General features: G+C 52.4%; 1 protein-coding gene across 1 annotated transcript; it reads right to left on the bottom strand.

The window, feature by feature from the left end:
• Positions 1–2,763: 2,763 nt before the first annotated feature.
• Positions 2,764–21,260, bottom strand: B3GNT3 (UDP-GlcNAc:betaGal beta-1,3-N-acetylglucosaminyltransferase 3). The gene is made up of 3 exons (XM_024236445.3): positions 21,075–21,260; positions 7,952–8,568; positions 2,764–4,752 (listed from the first exon to the last, which is right to left on the bottom strand). Exons 2-3 carry the CDS (start codon positions 8,516–8,518, stop codon positions 4,201–4,203), a joined length of 1,119 nt encoding a protein of 372 aa, XP_024092213.1. The 5' UTR covers positions 8,519–8,568; positions 21,075–21,260; the 3' UTR covers positions 2,764–4,200.
• Positions 21,261–21,793: the final 533 nt, after the last annotated feature.

The raw sequence follows: 21,793 nt of genomic DNA, 5'->3' as shown, positions 1-21,793 counted from the left end.
AACTGAGGCCCAGGGAGAGGGCTGCTTGCCAAGGTCAGACAGGGAGGGAAGGGTTCAGTGCAGGACTTGAGCCGAGGTCTCTACCAAGGCCCATGGGAGTCCTTAGCATTGAGAACTTAGAATGGTAGACATTAGACACAAAACAAATGTCTGAAAATGATCATCACAAAACACATTGGTCTTTTTTTTTTTTTTTTTTTGAGACAGGGTCTCACTCTGTCGCCCAGGCTGGAGTGCAGTGGCACAGTCATAGCTTACTGCAGACTCCAACTCCTGGGCTCAAGTGATCCTCCCACTTCAGCCTCCTAAGTAGCTGGGATTACAGGCACCCGCCACCACACCCAGTTAAGTTTTGCATTTTCAGTAGAAACAAGGTTTCACCATGTTGGCCAGGCTGGTCTTGAACTCCTGAACTCAAGTGATCCGCCCACCTTGGCCTCCCAAAGTGTTGAGATTACAGGAGTGAGCCACCTCACCTGGCCCAGTCATCGGATTTAGGGTCCACCCTAATCCATGACAACCTCATCTCTGTCTACAAAGACCCTATTTCCAAATAAGCCCATATTCTGAGGTTCCAGGTGGACATGAATTCTTGCCAGACACTACTCAATCCAGTGGAGCAGGGGAGCTGGGAGTCTCCCCTGATGGCAATAGGGAGCCACAGAGGGTTGTGTGAGCAGGGGCAGAATGAGGTCAGATGTGCCTGTTAGAAAGCCCTGCAGCCCCATCTCATCCAGGCCTGATTTGCAGGATGATGTCTCAGCCTCCCAGCTCCCTCCAGTCCCCAGAGCAGCCATTTTTAACCATCTTTTTTTTTTTTTTTGGAGACTGAGTCTCACTCTGTCGCCCAGGCTGGAGTGCAGTGGCATGATCTCAGCTCACTGCAACCTCCGCCTCCCGGGTTCAAGCGATTCTTTTGCCCTCAGCCTCCTGAGTAGCTGGGACTACAAGTGCACACCACCATGCCTGGCTAATTTTCATATTTTTAGTAGAGACGAGGTTTCACCATGTTGGCCAGAATGATCTCAATCTTCTGACCTCGTGATCCACCCACCTCGGTCTCCCAAAATGCTGGGATTACAGGCATGAGCCACCATGGCTGGCCTTTTTTTTTTTTTTTTTTGAGATAGATTCTCACTCTGTCGCCCAGACTAGAGTGCAGTGGCTCAATCTCAGCTCACTGCAACCTCTGTCTCCCAGGTTCAAGTGATTCTTCTGCCTCAGCCTCCCAAGTAGCTGGGATTACAGGCATGTGCCAGCACACTCTGCTAACTTTTGTATTTTTAGTAGAGACGGGGTTTCGCCATGTTGTCTAGGCTGGTCTTGGACTCCTGACTTTAGGTGATCCACCCACCTTGGCCTCCCAAACTGCTGGGATTACAGGCATGAGCCACCATGCCCAGCCTCATTTTATTTTTGAAACAAGGTCTCCCTCTCACTCAGGCTAGAGTGAAGTGGCATGGTCCTGGCTCACTGCAACCTCAACCTCCCAGGCTCAAGTGATCCTCCCGCCTCAGCTTTCCGAGTAGCTGGGACCATAAGTGGGCACTACCACACAGGGCTAATTTTTTTTTCTGTAGAGACAGGGTCTCGCTATGTTGCCCAGGCTGGTCTCAAACTCCTGGGTTCAGGTGATCCTCCCACCTCGGCCTCCCAAAGCCCTGGAATTATAGGCATGAGTCACTGTGTTTGGCCCTATCACCCATTTAAATTCTGCTCAGGCTGGTGCAGTGGCTTGTGCCTGTAATCCCAACACTTTGGGAGGCTGAGGAAGGTGGATCTCTTGAGGCCAGGAGTTCCAGACCAGACTGGACAACATGGTGAAACCCTGTCTGTACTACAAATACAAAAATTAGCCAGGCATGGTGGCACATGCCTGTAATCCCAGTAACTTGGGAGGCTGAGGCATGAGAATCGCTTGAACTCAGGAGGCGGAGGTTGCAGTGAGATGAGATCATGCCACCACACTCCAGCCTGGGCAACAGAGTGAGACTCTGTCTCAAAAATAAATAAAATAAAATAAAATTAAATTAAAATTAAAAAATATTCTGCTCAAAGCTCTTATTGCTCCCGGGAACTTCCCATTTGATCATTTTCAGGTTTGTTTCCTCGCCATAAGGTGGGTCTGTCTCTGCTGACCCTTCCCACAGGAGGGAGGAGGAGTACAGGGCAAGGCGTGTAGCACACGGCAGGTGCATAATAAATACTTGAGGAGGGGAGGAAAGGATGAGTTAGAGACAGCAGTAGATCTGAGGTTCCAACCAGGGAAGGCAAGCCTGGTAAGGAGAGGAAGGCTGCTGGTGGCTGGGATGGTATTCAGAGGGGGCCTTGCTGGAAGCAGGAGGCCAAGGTGCGCACAGTGTCCAATCCAGCTAAGAGCATCTCACCCTGTACCTCCCACTCCTGAGTCTGCTGACAAGCTGGAAGCAAGAATCTATCTTTGGCTAGCCAAGCACTGTGGCTCACGCCTGTAATCCCAGCATCTCTGGGAGGCCAGCGGGTGGATCACTTGAGGTCAGTAGTTTGAGACCATCCTGGGCTGAACATGGTGAAACCCCGTCTCTATCAAAAATACAAAAATTAGCTGGACATGGTGGCACATGCCTGTAACCTGTAATCCCAGCTACTTGGGAGGCTGAGGCAGGATAATTGTTTGAATCTGGGAGGCGGAGGTTGCAACGAGCCGAGATCACGCCACTACACTCCAGCCTGGGCAACAGAACGAGAATCCGTCTTAAGAAAAAAAAATCTGTCTTTGGCGATATGTGGGGATATAAGCTGAAAGCAATAAGGAGCTATGAAGGGTATCTGAGCAGGGGGTGGGTGGGATGAGGTCAGATCTGCCTGAAAGAAATTCCTGCAGCTTTTGCCTCACCCATGTCCTGTTTTGTTTTTGTCTTCTTATTGCTGCCCAGTGGAGTACAGTGGCGCAATCATGGTTCACAGCAGCCTCCAACTCCTGGGCTCAAGCGATTCTCTCGCCTTAGCCTCCCGAGTATAGCTGGGACTACAGGCATGTGAGCACCACCACGCCCGAGTAATTTTTTATTTTGTGCAGAGACAGGATCCAGAACTCCTGGGCTCAAGTAATCCTCCCATTTTGGTCTCCCAATGTGCTAGAATTACAGCCCTGAGCCACGGCCCCATGCCCTGTTTTACCAGTGTATATTTTCTACTGGAAAATGAGACTTTTAGGGATGAATGTGGATTTGTCTGTTGAAACTTGTAAATTTGCTTAAAAAAAAAGATCTCCAAGTCTTCACAAAACTTTTTATTCCCCAAGGCTGCCCCATCGCAATGCCTGTGAAGCTTGAGTGGCAGACACTGAGGCCTGAAGCTGGGGGCTGCAGGGGGTCACTGGCTCACTTGGTCCCCGCTTAATCTGTAAAACATACTGGGTGGGGGAGCCGCTGGAGGACCTGAATCTCTCCCTTCTTCAGGTAGTAGTGGGGCATATGCCCGTTGGCCTTGGGCCCATTAAAGATCATTCCAGCCCCAGTGCTGTTCTCTGAATTCTTGGGGAACACAGGGATGGGGGCTCCCAATGAGGACCCCAGAAACTCTGAGCTCTCACAACTTTCAAAGGACACTTGCCTCCCTCTCTGCCCACACCTCCACCATTACAGCATTTGATCCCACAAGTAAGGAGGGGCGGTCCTATTCCACCACCTCTCTGGTATCCCCCCAACCTTCTGAGTTGTCTGAGACCCAGGAAAGGGTTAAGATCAGGACCCCTCTCTCCTGGGCTGAAAGATATTTCTGAAGTCAGCTCTATGTGGACACAGGAGTTTCTGGCTGGCCTGGAACTGCAGACGGAGCTTATCTGCCATTAAACCACTGCAGGTGCACGGCTTAGCATCCCGTCTGTGAGTAGGTCAGAGCAGGGAAGTAAGACTTTGACTCAAACGGGATGGATGCATCCACAGTTGGAACTCTAGCAGAGGCACTTCTGCCATTAGCAGCCACAAAAAGGAGACGGATATTTTCTGGAGTTCCTCCAGCCATCCAGGGATGATGCTGGAACAGTACCAGGTGGGTTTTGAAGGATGTGTAGGAGTTCACCAGCCAGAATATTCACTCATCAAACCTTCCCTGGCACTCCCCTATGCTCAGACCACAAAGGTCTCAGCTTCCTGGGAGGAAGGTGTCGCCCCTTCCTATGGAAACAGGAGCCCAGAGGCTGGGGACCCTGATGCTGACTCAGTGGATCTGTGTCTGATTGCCACAGGTGAGGTTGGGCTGGTTCAGCGCATCCCACATGAGCAGCATCTCATAAGGTAGAAAGCGGTGCACCAGCAGCAGGTCCCGGTAGAAGCAGGGGTCAAAGGAGGACAGGCGTTGCGATGGAGCATGCACGCCAGACGTGCGGATGCCGCTGTGGGAGGCAGGCTTCAGTCCCTCAAGCTCCAGACACATACCCAGGAAGACATCATCAATGGGGAAGATCTCCAAGACATGGGCAGAACGGCGCAGGGCAGCGGCCGTGAAGCGGGACAGCAGGAAGCCACCACCCCCACAATAGGGTGGGTACCGATTATTCTGAGTCACCATCTCCGGCACATAGTACTTGCTCCATGAAGCCCGGATGGGGCCCACGTTTTGGATCAGTTGCCCCACAAAGAGGTGGTGGCCAGGGTCATGGTCCTGCAGGTAGGAGACCATGTTGTCTGTGTGTGCAAAGACGTCATCATCCCCGTTGAGCACGAAGCTGGCGTTGGCACACCTTGTCTCCTGCCACTGTAAGAACAGCACCTGCAAGCAGGGTGGACAGGGCATGCTTGCTTGAGGGCTGGAGAAATTGGCCTTGGGTCTCTGTTAGCCACTCCAGCCCACTGAGCCCAGGAAAGGAAGTGTCCACAATCCAGCCAGGGTTTGAGGCCTTGCCCTGTGGGGTTACTTGGGAAACCCTCTCTGTGCCTTGGTTTCAACTCTCCAAACAGGCCTTATCATGTGCCTCTAGGAGTGTTGGGGAATCCATGGAGACCATGCTCCATGAAGCATCAAGAAATGCTGGAAAATTGTTACATTTACATTTATTGCTATTCCTTCCAACTCTGCCTGGCCAAGCCCTGTTGTTAAATAATCATTTGTATGAATTTTGTTTGTTTCTGAGACAGGGTCTTGCTCTATTGCCCAGGCTAGAGTGTAGTGGTATGATCATAGTTCATTGCAGCCTCAAATTCCTGGGCTCAGGTGATCCTCCCACCTCAGCCTCCCAAGTAGCTGGTACTACAGACACATGCCGCTACTTACTCCTGGCTAATAAAAATTTTTTTTTTTTTTAAGAGATGGGATCTTGCTATGCTACCCAGGCGGGTCTCAGACTCCAGACCTCAAAGGATCCCCCCACCTCAGCCTCCCAAAATGCTGACATTACAAGCATGAGCCACCACTCCTGGCCTTTGTGTGATTTTTATTTTATTATTATTATTATTATTATTTTGGAGATGGAGTTTTCGCTTTTGTTGCCCAGGCTGGAGTGGAGTGGTGCAATCTCGCCTTCCAGTTTTAAGCAATTCTTCTGCCTCAGCCTCCCAAGTAGGTGGAATTGCAGGCATGCACCACCACACCTGGCTAATTTTTTGTATTTAGTAGAGACAGGGTTTCACCATGTTGGTCAGGCTGGTCTTGAACTCCTGACCTCAGGTGATCCACCTGCCTCAGCCTCCCAAAGTGCTGGGATTACAGGTGGGAGCCACCGTGCCCAGCCTGTGTGATTGTTAACATCTACCTCTCCCACCAAACACTGGGCTTCCCTCCTTGGGCCTGTGTCTCTCTTTCCTATTCATGCCATCTCCCTCAGCACCCAGCATAGTGCCGGTGCTTCATGGGTGCTAGGTTCATATTTGTCAAGTTGATGTTTATCACATACTTTTAAAGGGTTTTTTGTTTTTGTTTTTGAGACAGAGTCTCACTCTGTCACACAGGCTGGAGTGCAGTGGCACGATCTTGACTCACTGCAACCGCCGCCTCCAGGGTTCAAGCGATCCTGCTGCCTTAGCCTCCCAAGAAGCTGGTCTCGAACTCCTGGTCTCAAGTGATCCGCCCACCTCGGCCTCCCAAATTGCCGGGATTATAGGTGTGAGCCACTGTGCCTGGCCACTTTTGTGTTTTCAGAATACAGCATGTTAAGAGGCCATGGCCCCTACCCGCCTCAGCCTCAGTTTCCCCTATGGTAACCTACACAGGCTGGGTATCTGTTTGTTGCCGGGCGCTGTGCTTGGTGCTTACCCTACCTTGAATCCTGAATGCACCCTTAGGAGGCAGAAGTGGTCCTCAATCTTATTTACAGACGAGGGAACAGAGGCTCTCCAGAGAAAACTGCAGTGAGGTCACCCGCAGAGAAACGGCTACCAGAGGCCTTGAACCCAGGCCTGTCTGTACCTCCTATGAGCAGGAACCTGCGGAGTTCCCTGTTCCTCCTTGAAAATGTTGTCTCTACTTGTCTTGCTCTACTTGAGGACCTAGGAGGGGTTCTTAGAGCCCCTCCATTTCCTCATCTGCAGATGGGCAGGATTTTCTCACCTCTCGTGGCTTCTTTTTTTAAAAAAATAGAGACAAGGCTGTGCGTGGTGGCTCATGCCTGTAATCCCAGCACTTTGGGAGGCCAAGGCAGGAGGATCACTTGAGGTCAGGAGTTTGAGACCAGCCTGGCTGGTCTGATGGAGTTTGAAACCCCATCTCTGCTAAAAGTACAAAAAAATTAGCTAGGCATAGTGGCGTGCACCTGTATTCCCAGCTACTCAGGAGGCTGAGGCAGGAGAATCACTTGAACCTGGGAGGTGGAGGTTGCAGTGAGCCAAGATTGCACCACTGCACTCCAGCCTGGGGGACAGAGCCAGATTCCATCTAAAAAAAAAAAAATTAATTAAAAAAACATAAAAATTAATTAATTCAATGTTTTTTTAAAAAAGATGAGGTCTCGCTATGTAGCTCAGGCTGGCCTCAAACTCTTGGGCTCAAGCGTTCCTCCCTCCTCAGCTTCCCAAAGTGCTGGGATTTCAGGCATGAGCCACCACGCCTAGCTACCTCTCGTGGGTTCTTGTCCATCAAAAAGGTCTTGATTGAGCACTTGCTGTGCACCTGAATCTATTCTAGGCATTAGGGACACAGCAGCGAGTGAAACAGACACGGCCTCCAGTCTCATGGGGAGACAGAATCGGAACAAATAAACAAGGAGATGTTGGCGGGGCGCAGTGGCTCACGCCTGTAATCCCAGCACTTTGGGAGGCTGAGGCGGGAAGATTACCTGAGGTCAGGAGTTCGAGATTACCCTGGCCAACAGGGTGAAACCCCATCTCCACTCAAAATACAAAAATTAGCTGGGCGTGGTGGTGAGTGCCTGTAATCCCAGCTACTTGGGAGGCTGAGGCAGTAGGATCGCTTGAAACCAGGAGGTGGAGGTTGCAGTGAGCCCAGATCGCACCACTGCACTCCAGCATGGGCAACAGAGCAAGACTCCATTAAAAAATAAATAAATAAACATAAAAATAAACAGGGAGATATGTCCCCCGTCATTGCCAAGTTGAGTTGGACATCCAGCACTGGTCTGGGTGCCTTATAAACTCCATCTCCTGTAAACCTCACAGCAGCCCTCAGAGGTGGGTGGGACTCATTCACATCCCACTTTCCAGGTGAGAAAACTGAGGCACAGAGAGGTGAATGAACTCCTCCAAGGTCGAACACCAAGTAAGAGGCAGAGCTTGGATTCGAACCCTCATCATCAGGCTTGAGCTCTGTGCTAGTAACCTAGCTCCTCTGCCCTTCCCCCTAGCCTCCCCTAGAAAAAGACCATTTTGGGTCTCCACGAGGCTGGTGGGGACAGCAGAGGGGCAGAATGGGCTGTGATGGACTGACGAGGGCTTCTGGTCCCCTGGGTACCCCAGGAGTGGGTAGTAATTTGGACAAGAAGGACAGGTGGCCCCGATCAGGTGACCCCAGTCCAGCGCACCTGCTTGAGCGTGAGGTTGAAGAAGGAGTCGTGGAAGTCCCACTGCAGGATGTCTCCGTGAGTCTGTGCCTCCAGCTCCAGCAGCCGGTTGACCTTGCGGGCCTCGTGCGGGTTGGAGGCTGTGCCCACCAGGAAGAGGCGGCGCAGCTGCAAACCCCGCACCTTGCGCTCGCGGCCCCACGTGCGCCGCAGCAGCTCGCGGCGCACATAGTTGCTAGGGGAGGACTTGATCACCAGCAGCAGGAAGACCGGCTGCGCGCACTTAGAGGGGCGCACGTCCTGCAGCAGGGGAAAGTCGCGGCAGTGTTTGTACAGGAGGAAGTTCCGAACGTGTTGCGGCTGCGTGGCGAAGTCCGGGTGGGCAACCATAGAGGTGTTGGCATGGCACGGGGCCGGGGCTGGGCGGGTGGGTGGAGTGGGCCAGGCCAGGGCTTCGGGGATCGTCGGTGGCTGCTCCCGGACCTTGCAGGTGGGTGGTGACACTTGCAGACTGAAGAGGAGGAGGGTGAAAGCGCCGATGGCCAGAATGAGGGTGGCATTGGGCCGCAGGTGCCGGAGATACCTCATCCTGGCCAGCCAGGGTCTGGGGTCGGCCTGAGGAGCCTCCTGGGTGGCTCCTGTGGAAAACAAAACTCACTGAACACTCGCCATGAGCAAAGCGCTTTTCCTGTGGCCTCCAACACCTGGTTGCACCTGTACAGTTGCTCAGGTTGGCAAAATATTGAAATTCACCCCCCACTTAACTCCTCCACCCCTTGCAAGACCCATTTCAAAGCACTCCAAACCCTATTGGCTCTGACAGGTGTCCTGGCCCTCCCTGCTGGGGATTAATTTTTTTCATTTTTTGTGTTTTTTTGTTTTTTTGAGACAGCGCCTCTCTCTCTCTCATTCTGTTGCCCAGGCTGGAGTGCAGTGGTGTAATTTCAGCTTACTGCAGCCTCCACCTCACGGGTTCAAGCGATCCTCCTGCCTCAGCCTCCTGAGTAGCTGGGATTACAGGTGTAAGCCACCGTGCCTGGCTAATTTTTTTGTATTTTTAGTAGAGACGGGGTTTCACCCTGTTGGCCAGGCTGGTCTTGAACTCCTGATCTCAAGTGATCCACCTGCCTTGGCCTCCCAAAGGGCTGGGATGACAGGCATGAGTCACCGTGCCCTGCTTTCTGTGTGAAGTCTTAGTTTCCTTATTAGGACATGGGGGTGCCGAGGTTCCCTGCTCCAATACACACACACACACACACGCACGCAATGGGGCCAGTGCTCCCTGACTGCAAAAGGGCTTGATGCATATTAGCTGTGTGGTGACTGCCTCAGTGACTGTGAGTCCACCATCCTGGCTACCTTGATTCCCCAGCTATTCCCCACTTAGAGACAGGGACATTGAGGCTCAGCATGGAGCAGTATCAGAACCCAGGAATTTTTTTTTTTTTTTTTTTTTTTTGAGATGGAGTTGCCCAGGCTGGAGTACAGTGGCGCAATCTCGGCTCACTTCAACCTCCGCCTCCTGCATTCGAGTGATCCTCCTGCCTCATCTTCCAGAGTAGCGGGGACTACAGGCATGCGCCACCACACTCAGTTAATTTTTGTATTTTTAGGAAAGACAAGGTTTCACCATGTTGGCCAGGATGGTCTCGATCTCCTGACCTCATGATCTTCCCACCTTAGCCTTCCAAAGTGCTGGGATTACAGGCATGAGCCACCGTGCCCAGCCGGAACCCAGAACTTTGATGGGTGCTGTATGCCCACCTCATACGTCCCTCAACTCGGGGTCACTGGGAGACTCCCTTCCCAGACCTCAAGGCCTCCCAGAATCTATCACAAGGGACTGCATCATGGATGGCACCAAACATCCCTCAAAGAGAACCTGGGGCACAGAGACGTGAATATCCGTGAACGTGCATGAGTCCAATCCTGTTAACTGTCACAGTGACTCATCAGCCCTTGAGTGTTAACTGAGCACCTACTGTATGCTAGATGCTGGGGATGCAGCCGTGACCAAGCCAGCCCTGCCCTCAATCTAATAATAACTAGAACAGCTTGGGCAGCATGGTGAAACCCCGTCTCTACAAAAAACACAAAAATTAGGCTGGGTGCAGTGGCTCACACCCTAATCCCAACACTTTAGGAAGCCAAGGCAGGTGGATTACTTGAGGTCAGGAGTTCGAGACCAGCCTGGCCAACATGGGGAAACCCACTCTCTACAAAAAAAAAAAAAAAATACAAAAATTAACCAGGCATGGTGATGGGCGCCTGTAGTCCCAACTACTCGGGAGGCTGAGGCAGGAAAATCACTTGAACCCTGGAGGTGGAGGCTGCAGTGAGCTATGATCACACCGTTGCACTCCAGCCTGGATGACAGAGCAAGACTCTGTCTCAAAACAAAACAAAACAAAACAAAAAATTAGCAGGCTGTAGTAGCATGTGCTTGTGGTCTCAGTTATTTGGGAGGCTGAGGTGGGAGTATCACCTGAGCCCAGGAGTTCAAGGCTGCAGTGAGCTATGATCACACCACTGCACTCCAGCCTGGGCGACAGAGCAAGACGCTGTCTCAAAAAAAAAAAAAAAAAAAAAAAAGTAAATGAAATTAACAATTAGTGACAGCCATACTAATTGCTACTGAGGCAGGTCCACAGGGCACCTGAGCAACCTAGGATCAGGGAGGTCCTGAAGGATGATGGGAATTCACTTGGGCAGACTGTGGGGAAGGGCATTCCAGACAGAGTGGAGCATGTGCAAAGGCCCTGAGATGGATATAAATGTAGGGTATTGGTGGCAGAGCGAGGAGGCTGATGTGGTTGGGACAGGGGGAGAGAAAGGAGGTGATGATGGAGTTATGGGACCCTACTGGGGTACAAGAATAGAATGGGCAGGACAGGAAGAATGTCTTATGTTTCCTGTGAGAAGCAATAGGGAGCCATGGAGGGTCTATGAGCAGAGGAGGGATCAGATTGATTTATGCCTTTAAGAAGTCCCCCGTGGGCTGGGCAAGGTGGCTCAGGCCTATAATCCCAGCACTCTGGGAAGCTGAGGTAGGAGGATCGCTCAAGCTTAGGAGTTTGAGACCAGCCTGGGCAACATGGTGAAACCCCGTCTCTACCCAAAATACAAAAGTTAGCCGGCGTGGTGATGCATACTTGGTAGTCCTAGCTATTTGGGAGGTTGAGGTGGAAAGATTGCCTGATCCCAGGAGTTTGAGGCTGCAGTGAGCTATATCATCACACCACTCCAGCCTGGGCAACAGAGAGAGACTGTCATTTCAAAAAAAAAAAAAAAAGTTCCCTGTGGTCACTAAGGGATTAGGGACATTTCAATCAGGGCAGGGCAACTAAGGGAGACCCTGTCTCTGCTAAAAATAAAAAAAGAAACAAAATTACCTGCGTGTGGTGGTGTACACCTGTAGTCCCAGCTACTCAGGAGGCTGAGGTGGGGGCAGATTGGGTAACATCTAGGTGGAAGAGTTTGGTGGCCTGGACGGAGGCTGGCTGCTGGGGTATAGGAGAGTAGGCAGGTTTGGAAAATAAGGTGAAGGGCTGGGTGCAGTGGCTCACAGCTGTCATCCCACCACTTTGGGAGGCCAAAATGGGTGGATTACCTGAGGTCAGCAGTTCGAGACCAGCCTGGCCAACATGGTGAAACCCCCGTCTCTACTAAATACAAAATATTAGATACAAAAATTAGCAGGGCGTGGTGGCTGATGCCTGTAATCCCAGCTACTCAGGAGACTGAGGAAGGAAAATCGCTTGAACCCAGGAGGCGGAGGTTGCAGTGAACCAAGATCACACCACTGCACTCCAGCCTGGACAACAGAGCAAGACTATGTCTCAAAAAAAAAAAAGGCTGGGTGTGGTGGCTCATAATCTCAGCACTTTGGGAAGCCGAGGCAGGTGGATCACTTGAGCTCAGGAGTTCGAGATCAGCCCGGCCAACATGGCAAAACCCCGTCTCAACTAAAAATACAAAAATTACCCGCGTGTGGTGGTGCGTGTCTGTAATCCCAGCTACTCAGGAGGCTGAGACAGTAGAATTGCTTGAATCTGGGAGGCGGAGGTTGCAGTGAGCCAAGTTCGCACCATTGTACTCCAGCCTGGGCGATAGAACAAGACTCTGTCTCAAAAAAAAAAAAAGAAAATAAGGTGAAGAAAGTCATCAATGTTTCGATTACAGCCCAGTTGTTAGGGGGTGGAAAAAGAAGGACCAGAAGGAACAGAATGTGAGGAACCTCTGGGCAGTGGGAAGCTCAGTCTGGTATCCAGGTGAGAGCTGTTGGCACACCATGGCCTGTAAGCCAGGAAGGCCCAACAGGTATTGATTGTGTGTGCTGTGTTTTAAGAGGCAGGGTCTCACTATGTTGTCCAGGCTGGTCTTGAATTGCTGGCCTCAAGCAATCCTCTTGCCTTGGCTTCCCAAAGTGCTGGGATTACAGACATAAGCCACCTTGCCAGCTAATTTAAAAATTTTTTTTTTTTTTTTTTAGTGATAGGATCTCACTTGCTCTGTTGTCCAGGCTGGAGTGCAGTGGCGATCATAGCTCACTGCACCCTCCAGCTCCTGGGCTCAAGTGATCCTCCTGCCCTAGCCTCCCGAGTAGCTGCGACCACAGGCACCAGTCACCACGCCTGGCGCCAACAGGCATTTGTCATATGTTCCCTGCATGTTACAGCGCCACCCCTGCACTCCTGTTCAAGATGGGTGAAAAAACTTCACCCCAAGCCAGACACGGTGCCCCCAGTGTCCAGCAGTGACATCCAGGCTGACTCTTGGGGACCCTCGCCTGGCCGCCCGCTGCCAGACCAGTCGGTCCTGCCTGGAGCTGTTTGCACTTCACGTGCCAGTGCGATTTTGCCATCCTCCAGAACCCACTTCCTCAAATGCACAGAAAAGCCATTTATTTCCTCTGCCAAGACCCAGAAGCCTCCGCCTGGGGTGTGGCTGCAGGATGTGGGTCCCCTCTGCTGCCATCTTTCCCACACAATCTCTGCCCTCACTCATCTGCTCCAGCTGCACCAGCCTCCTTAAACATGGCCGGACGCAGTGGCTCACGTCTGTAATCCTGGCACTTTGGGAGGTCAAGGAGGGCAGATCACCTGAGGTCAGGAGTTTGAGACCAGCCTGGCCAACATGGTGAAACTGTGTCTCTACTAAAAATACAAAAATTAGCCAGGCGTGGTGGCAAGCGCCTGTAATCCCAGCTACTCAGGAGGCTGAGGCAGGAGAATCACTTGAATCCGGGAGGTGGAGGTTGCAGTGAGCCGAGATCGTGCCACTGCACACCAGCCTGGGCAATATAGCCAGACTCTGTCTCAAAAAAAAAAAAAATCCTTTAACACCCAGGCTCAGGCTGGATGCAGTAGCTCATGCCTATAATCCTTGCACTTTGGGAGGCTGAGGCAAGAGGATTGCTTGAGCCTAGGAGTTTAAGACCAGCCTGGGCAAAAAAGGGAGACCCTGTCTGTGCTAAAAATTAAAAAAAAAAAAAAACTAAAAAAATTAGCTGAGTACGGTGGTGTATGCCTGTAGTCCCAGCTACTCGGGAGGCTGAGGTGGGAGGATCACTTGAGCCCTGGAAGTGGAGGCTGCAGGGAGCTGTGATCGCACTTCCAGCCTGGCAACAAAGCGAGACCCTGTCTCAAAACAAACAAAAACCACCCAAGCTCAGCCCTGCCTCAGGGCCTTTGCACCTGCCATTGCCTCCACCTAGGACCCCCTTCCTTTCCAGCTCTTTCCGTAGTCTTCATATTTAGGCTTCCCCTGAAATGTCACCTCCAAGAGGCTTCAACCTCCCGGCTAAAACACCTAGCCCCAGCACTGCTGATGTCTGTAGCATTCACCACCATCAGACACGGGAAATCTCTTCGCTTCTCTCCTGTCCATCTGCCCAGCCAGCCTGAAGCCCCACGGCTGGGCATCTTATCTCCTGCAACTGTGCTCCCACAGGATGCTACCTAGTTTGTTGCAGAAGGGAAAAAATACGATAGCCATCACCTCCTATCTCACTGCAGCCTCGCCCCCACTCCACGAGGCAGCAGCCACAGTCCCCTGCCGCACAGGTTCTACCTCAGAAGACAAAACAGATTTATAGCTTGGGAGACTAGTAAGCCTTGGGCACCCATGATTCAGTCAAGATAAGTCACCTGTAATCCCAGTGCTTTAGGAGGCCGAGGCAGGAGGATCACTTGAGCTTAGGTGCTCAAGACCAGCCTGGGTAACACAGCAAGACCCTGTCTCTACAATAATTTTTTTTTTTTTTTTTTTTTGAGACAGAGTCTTGCTAGGTCACCCAGGCTGGAGTGCAATGGCATGATCTCAGCTCACTGCAACCCCCGCTTCCCGGGTTCAAGCGATTATCCTGCCTCAGCCTCCTGAATAGCTGGGACTACAGGCATATGCCACCATGCCCGGCTACTTTTGGTATTTTTAGTAGAGACGGGGTTTCACCATGTTGGGCAGGCTGGTCTCAGACTCCTGACCTCAAGTGATCCGCCCACCTCGGCCTCCCAAAGTGCTGGGATTACAGGCGTGAGCCACCATGACTGGCCAAAAAAATTTTTTTTAATTAGCCTGGTGTGGTGGTGGTGAGTGCCTATAGTCCCAGCTACTCAGGAGACTGAGGTGGGAGGATCACTTGAGCCCAAGAGTTCAAGACCAGCCTGGGCAACATGGTGAGACTCCGTCTCTACAAAAAGTTTAAAAATTAGCCAGGTGTGGTGGCGTGCACCTGTAGTCCCAGCTACTTGGGAAGCTGAGGCAGGAGAATCGCTTGAGCCCAGGAGTTCAAGGCTGCAGTGAGCTATGATAGCACCACTGCACTCCAGCCTGGGCAACAGAGCAAGATCCTGTCTCAAAACAAAAAAACAAAAAACAGCTGGGTGTTGTGGCTTGTACCTGTAATCCCAGCTTTTTGAGAGGCTGAGAAGGAAGGATCACTTGAGCCCAAGAGTTTGGGCAAGATGGCAAAACCCCATCTCTACAAAAAATACAAAAATTAGCCAGGCATGGTGGTGTGCGCCTGGCTACTTGGGAGGCTGAGGTGGGAGGATCGCTTGAGCCCGGGAGGTCAAGGCTGCAGTGAGCCATGATCTCGCCACAGTACTCCAGCCTGGGGAACAGAGCAAGACCCTGTCTCAAAAACAAAACAAACAAACAAAAAAAAAGTGCTGAGTGTTAGTGAAGTACTGAACATTAACAATCCATTAACTACAGAGGAGGTGCCTACTATTTGTAATATACAAAATAGTTGCAAAGCAATAATGAAAAGTTGCAAGTTGTGTCCAAATATACTGAATTTTTTTAAAAGTTACGAGTCACATACATGATACATGAAAATAGTATCATGAGGAATATATATACATATATATGTGTGTATATATATGTATATATATATTTTAGATAGAGCCTCTGTCGCCCAGGCTGGAGTGCAGCGGCACGATCTCAGCTCACTGCAACCTCCACCTCCTGGGTTCAAGTGATTCTCCTGCCTCAGCCTCCTGAGTAGCAGGGATTGCAGGCATGTACCACCACACCCGGCTAATTTTTGTATTTTTAGTAGAGACAGTTTCACCATGTTGGCGAGGCTGGTCTCAAACTCCTGATCTCAGGTGATCCACCCGCCTCAGCCTCCCAAAGTGCTGGGATTACAGGCATGAGCCACCTCGCCCGGCCTAATAGTATCATGAGGAATATTAACAAGCCACAAACAGTCTTCAGATACCAAATATTCATGGTCACTGAATATTCATGCTTCAATGCACAGGTGATACTAAGTATCAATGACTCATTGAAAATTAATGACCACTAAATATGCAGAAGGGCTGTCTGCTCAGCAGAATCGTAGGTATTGGCAGCTGCACCCTGGCCCCATGTCCTCTGCCACTCCCAGGGGGCAGTCAAGGCTGGGCCCCTGCCCCAGGTGCAAGTGGCTCCAGACACCTCTGTCGCCCTCAGCCCTGTTTTTTTTTTTGGTTTTATTCTGGAGACAGAGTCTCGCTCCCTGTGTTCCCCAGGCTGAAGTGCAGTGGTGTGATCTTGGCTCACTGCAACTTCTGCCTCCTGGTTTCAAGCGATCCTCCTGCCTCAGCCTCCCAAGTAGCTGAGATTACAAGTGTGCGCCACCACACCCAGCTAATTTTTGTATGTTTAGTAGAGACAGGGTTTCACCACGTTGGCCAGGCTGGTCTCAAACTCCTGACCTCAAGTGATCTGCCCGCCTAGGCCTCCCAAAGTGCTGGGATTACAGGCTGAGCCACTGTGCCTGGTCTCAACCCTGTTCTTGTCACTGTCTGTAAGAGATGTGGAGCATGTGAAAGTCATCAAGGACCCTGCTGGCACCACCTGGGGCTAGATCTGCCCCCCTCACTCCCAGGACTATTTGGAGACCACAGGTGATGGGGAGTGGCACAGGGGGGCAGGGGATGTCCTGCCTGACACTGATTCAGAGGTCTCCATAGCATTAAGGTAATTCTCCCTGTGAAACTCCCACTTTCCGGATGAGGAAACTGAGGCCCAGATAGGGCTACTTCTGGATCCCTCTTCAGGGACTCCCAGGCCTGGATATCCCTAACCAGCCTGGTCGCTGGCTCTCAGTCTCTGCCTTGCCTGCAGCTGGGAGGACTGGTCTGTGAGCTGATGCCTTTGAAGCAGCCATGGGGACCCCCGACAGCCCTTGAGGAAGGGCCTTCTGACCCAGCTACTGACCATCCATGGGACCTGGGCTGAGTAGCTGGGGCCACCCAGACCTTAGCATCCTCCTCTGCAAAGCTGGGATGGTCAGCCGGGCTCAGTGGCTCACACCTGTAATCCCAGCACTTTGGGAGGCAGAGGCGGGCGAATCATGAGGTCAGGAGTTCGAGACCAGCTTGGCCAACATGGTGAAACCCCATTTCTACTAAAAATACAAAAAATTAGCTAGGTATAGCGAAGGGCACCTGTAATCCCAGCTACTCAGGAGCCTGAGGCAGGAGAATCGCTTGAACCCAGGAGGCGGAGGTTGCAGTGAGCCGAGATCACGCCACTGCATTCCAGCCCAGATGAATGAGACTCCATCTCAAAAAAAAAAAAAAAAAAAAAAGCTGGGATGGTGGCAGAGCCACCAACTGACTATCAGCACTGTTGTGGCTGCTGTTTCTCCAGTTCTCACCAATCCTAAATTGAGATTTGGATGGAGGTGTGGAATATTCTGAGGCCACCAAAAGGCAAGAGGTGGAGGGTGAGAGAAACTTCTGGAAGAATCCTGTTTGAATACATAAGGACGTGAGTCCTGGGAAAGGCTAGAGGGTCAAGTGGTAGCTCCAAGCGGTGGCCTTTTCTCCAAGTGGCACATATGTGAAGCACCAACAATGAGATTCTTTTTTCTTTTCTTGAGGCAGGATCTTGCTCTGTCACCCAGGCTGGAGTGGTGCAGTGGCACGATCATAGCTCACTGCAGCCTCCAACTCCAGGGCTCAACAGATCCTCTTGCCTCAGCCTCCTGAGTAGCTGGGACCACAGGCGTGCATCACCACCCCTGGCTAATTTCATTTTTGTAGAGATGGGTCTCGCTATGTTGCCCAGGCTGGTCTCCAACTCCTGGGCTCAAGTGATCCTCCCACCTCAGCCTCCCAAAGTGCAGGGATTACAGTTGTGAGCCACTGCACCCAGCCACAATTAGATTTTTTTTTTTTTTTTGAGACAGAGTCTCATTCTGTTGCCCAGGCTGGAGTGCAGTGGTGCTATCTTGGCTCACTGCAACCTCTGCCTCCAGGGTTCAAGCGATTCTCCTGTCTCAGCCTCCAGAGAAGCTGGGATTACAGGTGTGCATTACCATGCCCAGCTAATTTTTGTATTTTTAGTAGAGATGGGGTTTCACCACGTCACCCAGGCTGGTCTCAAACTCCTGACCTCAGGTGATCCGCCCGCCTCGGTCTCCCAAAGTGCTGGGAATACAGGTGTGAGCCACCACGCCCAGCCATAATGAGATTTAATAGCAGCTGCCACCACCCTTATCACCTGCATAGTTGTGACTGCTCTGAGCAAGTGCTGAGCACGTAGCGTATGCCACATCTAGGTCTAGGTTCCAAGGACACAGCCAAGATGATGGAGAGAATCACTCGTGTGCCCAGGACGCTGATACACTAACAGGGGACAGAGAAGTGGCAAACAGGACAATCTTCCAGAGGAGTGCAACCTCTGGGGGTGAAGCAACTCCAGGGTGGAAGTTGGGGACGCTTGCAGGAGAGGGTGTGAGCCCCTGGCCTGTGGAGGAACCCGAGGAGTCTCACTGAGCCTTCCAGAGGGCAGCCTAGGGTCCAGGTGGATGATCTGTGCAGAGAGGGTGCACCTCTGTCCAAGGTCACACAGCCGACTGAGGCCAGGGCGGGCTGGTGGGATTTGAACCCCGATCTGCCAGCCCCTGAGGGTGGCTCCTCATCAGTTCTTACCAGTTTGGGTTTCCCAGTAATGATAGGCTGGTCCCTTTTTACAAGGAGCAGGAGTTGCTTTTGCAAACAGAAGGGGAAGAAAAGAAGAAGAAATAGCCCAGTAAATCCTTTAGGTTCACAATGGCCGGACCCTGCCTTAGTGAAACCATGTGTGCTAGTGAGTTCTATGTCAATATATACTCAATATCTGCACCAGGGAGTGCCTGGGTATGGAAAAAGGGGTGGGGTTGGGCAGGGTGACACATGCACTTTAGACCTTGGTGTCCCGGGTTTCTAGGTCCCGAGGCTCTGTCATGGATGACTAATTGTATGTCATCCATGCCAGCCCTACCCCGTTGCAGGAACTGCCTGGGGAACCTGTGTGAGACTGGAAAGGGATCCCTGAATAACACTAGCCCTGGCCCAGTGGAGTCTCAAAGGGCATCTTTGGGCTCACTCCATAGGTGGGGAAACTGAGGCTGGGAAGCCAGGCCGTGCATTGCAGTTCAACCTCAGACCCTTCCCACAATCCAGGAGTGATGGGGGAACTGAGGTCTCCTGGGCCCCTCCTCTAGGGACTTCCTGGACCCCCACACCCTCAGGCTGGTCAGAGCTCTTCTCCAAGCCTTCTACTTAGAGCTCAGAAATATTCATGATATTATTTCTGTGTGCAAAGACACATGTTATAAATGAGAACATAATGAGCTGCATAATTAGGACTAGGATAAATATGCCAGGTCCTGTGTGCAGCCTGGTCACCATCTGTCCATCTAAACTCTCTATCTGTGCTGAGAAGTAGGGCTGCATTAGCTCCATTTTTATGGATAGGAAAATTGAGGCACAGAGAGGCCTAGAAATCCATCTAAGAAAGGTTGAGTGGGAGCCTAGTTCCTGTCTTTAACTCCCAGCTGATGAGACTTCCTTTAGTTTGCCATGTTGGTAGTGAGCTCACCATCATGAGGAGCGATCAAGGCAAGCCAGATTCCCACCAGGAAGAGGGTCCACAATAGGCATCCTCCCTGGCTCATGGGGTTGGGGGAGTGAGCAAATTCCTGCTTGCTCTGGGCCTCAGAGGCTGGTGGCAGGAGGAAATGTCACTCAGTGAGCCCTTACTTGCTCCTCCTGGGCTGACCTGGCTTGTCTGGATTCCTGAAGTCTGGCCTGGAACAGAGAAGCACCAAGGCCCCGCACCCAGAGCACCTGCCGGGAACTGCCACACCCTAGGTGTGAGGGTGAGGGAGGGTGTCCAGGCTGGACTGAGCAAACACCCAACTGCTCACCTAGGCCATGTGGGGGCCCAGCTGCCTGACCTGGGGGCCACACCTCTTCCTCCTGACACCAGCCCTGCCTGGTGTCACCTTGAGAACAGGCCAGTGGGACAAAGTGATGGCCCCCAGGGCTGGCCCCAGACCTAGACAGCCAGGTGGCTTCCCCTGGGCCCTGAATCCCAGATCTGGACTGCAGGAGTCCCCGGCCCAAGTTGAGGGGGGAACTCAGTTTCCTCTTGAGAAGTGTCCATTTAAAAAAAATCAGAGCTGGACATGGTGGCTCATGCCTGAAATCCCAGCACTTTCAGATGCCAAGGCAGGAGGATTGCTTGGGCCCAGGAGTTTGAGACCAGCCTGGACAACATAGTGAGACCCCGTCTCCACACACACAAAAATTTTAAAATTAGCTGCCTGTGGTGTGCACCCGTAGTCCCAGCCACTCAGGAGGCTGAGGTGGAAGGATCACTTGAACCCAGGAGGTTGAGGCTGCAGTGAGCACAGTGCATCGAGCCACTGTACTCCAGCCTGGGTGACAAAGTGAGACCCCCACCTCTACAAATAAAACAAACAAACAAAAAGTTTAAATCTGACCCAGAGGAAAAGGTGGTCAGGATTCTTGGAACAGGAATGAATCTGAACAGTGGCTACAGACACAATTATTATTAATATAATTATGATGACAGCTGACTGTCCCTGGGCACCCACTGAGTGGCCACAGCTCTTATCCACTCAACTCATCCTCGCCAAGGTCCCATGCCATGAGACCCCCCCCTTGGCACACAGGGAAACTGAGGCTCGGAGACCTAACACCACTCACGCAAGGGCCCCCAGTGGCCAGCAGTACACCTCATCACAAAAATTTCCTTTGACTGAACGCTTCGGACATCCTCATCCCAGCTGGGTCATTGTTCCACCTCACGGAGGGGAAACTGAGGCCGGTTCAGAGACCAAGAGCAATGTGTCCATGCCACGCAGCCAGGGCCCCTGGAATGCCGCCCAGCCACCTGGCAGGGCCTGCAGCACCGGAACCGCAGGGAGAGACTGGGGGTCACCTGCAGTTCCTAAACCCAACAGGGGACCCCAGCGCTGGCTTGCCCAGATACTCCCAACCAAGGGGCCAACAATCTCAACAACACAGGTAACAGTAACAGCCAAGGCTGACTAAGCGGCATCCGCCTCGGGGGTCTGATCCCGCCCAATCTGGGAGGGGGGCCGGGGTCCCGGTTCGCCAGCTGTAGGGGAGGCTTCCTCCCCGACCCAGGTCCGAGTTGGCCTTGGTAAGCCGGAGACAATTACGGATGGGTGAGGGCAACCGGGTTCTCGAGACTCGGGGCTCCCGAATGTTCCCACATCTGCAGGGTATGCGCGGTGGAGACCGGCAGGGGCTTCTCCAGAGCCCCAACTTCCCCACCCCCAAACCCCCACCACTGGGGTCCGCCAGATCCTCCGGGGGCTGCCGACACTCACCCCCAGACGACAGTCCCGCCTCTGCCCCTCTACCTGCTCCTCTCCGCTCGCGAGCCGAAGAAAGAGTTTTCACCTGAGCCAGAGCCCCCGCCCCTCTCCCGCTTCCTCCCTCCCAGGGGGCCTCACGCCTTCCTGCCTCCCTCCGCCTTGGCCGCTTACCAGTCCCCCTCTTCCTAGCTGGGCTGAGTTTCCTGGTGGCCCAGGCGAGTTTCTCCGCCGGCTCCTCCCTCCCTGGCCACGCCCCTTGCCCTCTCCGGTCCCGGCTGCCACCTCTACCATCCCGCTCTTGCCACCCTCGCCCCTCTCGGGACTCACGACCCCACCCTGGGTCTGGCCAGCTGCTAGGAAATGAGCTCCCCGTGGCTGGAGATGAACAAGCAGCACCTTGCGGGTTCCTGGCCCAGAGCCCGGTCAGCGTTGGCCCACGTGTGTTCCGTGAAGAAATGATTGGATAAGGCGGTGGGGATAAGGAGGGAGGGAGGCAGGTTAAACCTTGCGGCACCTCTGCTCCCTGCAGAGGGTTCAAAAATTCCTGAAGCTGGGGCCGGCGCAGTGGCTCACTCCTGTACTTGGAGAGGCCGAGGGGGGCGGATCGCTTGAACCCAGGAGTTTGAGACCAGCCTGGGCAACATAGTGAGATTCCATCTCTATATTTAAAAGAATTCCAGGACCCGAAAACCTACGATGTGCCCGCAGACATCCAGATGCCACCTGCTGGC

Source organism: Pongo abelii, chromosome 20 (genome assembly GCF_028885655.2).
Source record: "Pongo abelii isolate AG06213 chromosome 20, NHGRI_mPonAbe1-v2.0_pri, whole genome shotgun sequence".
Taxonomy (NCBI): domain Eukaryota; kingdom Metazoa; phylum Chordata; class Mammalia; order Primates; family Hominidae; genus Pongo; species Pongo abelii.
This window is presented reverse-complemented; position numbering and strand designations above follow the sequence as displayed.